At 44.8% G+C, this 2,981-nt stretch overlaps 1 protein-coding gene across 2 annotated transcripts in view; it reads right to left on the bottom strand.

Moving 5' to 3' along the window:
- Positions 1-2,981, bottom strand: part of LOC105509781 (chromosome unknown open reading frame, human C18orf8) — a 28,790-nt gene that overhangs the window by 15,037 nt on the left and 10,772 nt on the right. For both annotated transcript variants that reach the window (XM_011939251.1, XM_011939252.1), the window contains 2 exons: positions 1,084-1,224; positions 662-765 (listed from right to left, as the gene is read on the bottom strand). In XM_011939251.1, coding sequence (XP_011794641.1) covers positions 662-765; positions 1,084-1,224 — 245 coding nt within the window. The remainder of the gene's footprint in view (positions 1-661; positions 766-1,083; positions 1,225-2,981) is intronic.

The raw sequence follows: 2,981 nt of genomic DNA, 5'->3' as shown, positions 1-2,981 counted from the left end.
CATAAAAATCTTAATCTATTTTCTTACTTAGAACGATTATTAACTTAGCTTTAAAAAAAAAAAAACTTGGCCAAGCACAGTGGCTCATACCTGTAATCCCAGCACTTTGGGAGGCCAAGGCAGGTGGATCACTTGAGGTCAGGAGTTCACGACCAGCCCGGCCAACATGGCGAAACCCTGTCTCTACCAAAAATACAGAGATTAGCCAGGCGAGGTGACACATACTTGTAATCCCAGCTACTTGGGAGGCTGAAGCAGAAGAATCACTTGAGCCTGGGAGGCGGAGGCTGCAGTGAGCCGACACTGCATCCCTGCACTCCAGCCTGGGTGACAGAACAAGATTCTATCTTGACAAAAAAAGAAGAAATTATGAAACAAAAACACTAAGAAATAAACTGGTTCAAAGTTCTTGTCTTATCAGGCTAGAAAGGTAAAGGAATTCCTTAGCATCACAAAGCTGATAAAAATCAAACAGGAATGCCAAAAACACGGCAGGTTTTCTATGTTCAGAGGATCTAGACACTGAATACCCAGGACAAGGGGAGTCCTCCTCGTGTGTTCTAGGGGTCAGGGCATCATGTGGTGCTTGTACCACACTCCTTCTATTACTTATATTACTGAAAGCAATCGCAGGACGGAGTTCTCTCTGACACAGACATACACGGTAGCCATTGCGATGTCTCTTTCGGAAAGGCTGGGTTTAGTTGACTTAGGTGCAGCTGGTAATTCAATCTCAAACTTGGGCAGCTTTGACATAGTGCCAGCCTGTTTAGGGGGAAAAAAGTTTTAGGAAAAACTTATTAAACCCTTTTGATGTTTCACCATTCCCTATGTAAAACCAACAAGGATAAACATAGACTTTGGATCCTTTTCACGGTCCCCCGTGTCCCCTCACGGCCTGTCTGCCCAGCATAGAATGAATGGCTCCAGGAGCTGACGGGTACACAGAGTGCCCTCTAGTGGTCAGAGCAGTGACATTACGGCTGGAGGAACCTGTCCCTAACGTGCCTGAAGCAGTAGGATGCTACAGCAACAGGGGACAACTGGGGAAATGTGGTGTTTTCAGGGGAGGCTTCCTCTTACCCTAAAGTGAAAAGGCTGCAGGACATTCTCCAGGACCGTGGTAGACAGCAAGATCACGGCGCTCTCGGGGCAGTACATGTACCAATTCACATTGAGATTGTGGCTCTTCAAGAGTTTCAGGCTCCGTTTCTCTGGTAATACCTGAAACAGAGTTTAAGAAACAGGATCTTCATTTAAAAAACAGCAAACTAATCCCAGCACTTTGGGAGGCCGAGGTGGGCAGATCACCTGAAGTCAGGAGTTCGAGACCAGCCTGGACAAAAAACCGTCTCTACTAAAAATACAAAAATCAGCCGGATGTGGTGGCACATGCCTGTAATCCCAGCTACTCGGGAGGCAGAGGCACAAGAACTGCTTGAATGAACCTGGGAGGCGGAAGTTGCAGTGAGTCAAGATTGCACCATCACACTCCAGCGTGAATGACAGAGCAAGACTCAGTCTCAATAAATAAATAAATCAAAAACAGCAAACTGTCAGAAGATTCTTACAGTGCACTCTGAGAATAAAAAGCAGAAGAAACCCACTAAGTGAAATGAACATTCTTACTTGTACTTATTACAGCAACTACTTAACCAGCCCTGTGCTTGGTGCTTTACATGCTTGGGCATGTGGAGCACATGGATACACCTAAGAGCAATTTACAACAAAATTCTCCTCATCCAGGAAATGACCAAAAGAAACTGACACCTCCAGGGCCCCATGTATTAACTCGGCCACCTCCCAGGCCATGGCAGATCTGCCTTCTACTTGGCCTCCATCTTGACTCCAGTCTACACTGGGCTGGGAGGAGCTCCCTTCTTCTAGCAGGTGTATTCATAAGACTGCATACAAATGTGATACTTTATAATCCAGGCACATTTTAAATGTACCGTAAATATTCTGCTATTACGGAACACTGTATAGAGCCCCCAAGACATAAATGCTCATGGTACACTGCACTGAAGAACTGCTGTGCAAGTCAGAGGCAGGAGCCAGAAGCTTCTTAATAACTATAATAACTAGGATGTTATATAGTAACATAACTATAATAACTGAAGTCTTCTTTCTTTTTAACTTTTTTCTTGAAGACCTGAAGCCATCTAGGTAACCTTAAGGTATACTTTCCCACTGCAGAGAACAGAAAGACTTTTAAATGATTACCATAGGGAACTCCTCCATTAAGCAAGCCACCCTTCCCATGCAATCACATGTACAAAATTCTATTTCTGTGTGTATGGAATTTGTCTAAAGTTTGTTTAAAGTTCTCCTGTTGGTCATTACAATTTTTTTTTGGGCGGGGGGGGATGGAGTTTAGTTCTTGCTGCCCAGGCTGGAGTGCAATGGCAAAGTCTCGGCTCACTGCAACCTCCGCCTTCCAGGTTCAAGGGATTCTCCTGCCTCAGCCTCCCAAGTAGCTGGGATTACAGGCGCCCGCCACCACACCCAGCTAATTTTTGTATTTTTATTTTGAGACAGTAGAGACAACGCTTAGTAGAAATGGGATTTAATAGAGACGGGGCTTCACCATGGTGGCCAGGCTGGTCTCGAACTCCTGACCTCAGGTGATCGCCCACCTTGGCCTCCCAAAGTGCTAGGATTACAGGCATGAGCCACCGCGCCCAGCCAGTCATTACTAAGATTTCGATGATGGCCTTACAGCAAAGCACCATGGCATTAACGCACAGGTGTATTTTCTCTATCCATACATTCTAAATTATATTGTTTTCATTAGGTCAATAAAATCAAAACCTGAAAGAACTCTTAACACCCTCTGAATTAGTTCCACTTAGAGATCTCAGAAGCATGCTCAATAGGTCAGGAAGCTGGAACAGATGAAAAGAAAATGTGGCACATATACACCATGGAATACTATGCAGCCATAAAAAAGGATGAGTTTGCGTCCTTTGTAGGGACATGGA

Source organism: Colobus angolensis, unplaced genomic scaffold, assembly GCF_000951035.1.
Source record: "Colobus angolensis palliatus isolate OR3802 unplaced genomic scaffold, Cang.pa_1.0 Scaffold18, whole genome shotgun sequence".
Classification (NCBI taxonomy): Eukaryota; Metazoa; Chordata; class Mammalia; order Primates; family Cercopithecidae; genus Colobus; species Colobus angolensis.
Note: the sequence above shows the minus strand (reverse complement) of the source record. Positions and strands in the feature narration are given on the sequence as shown.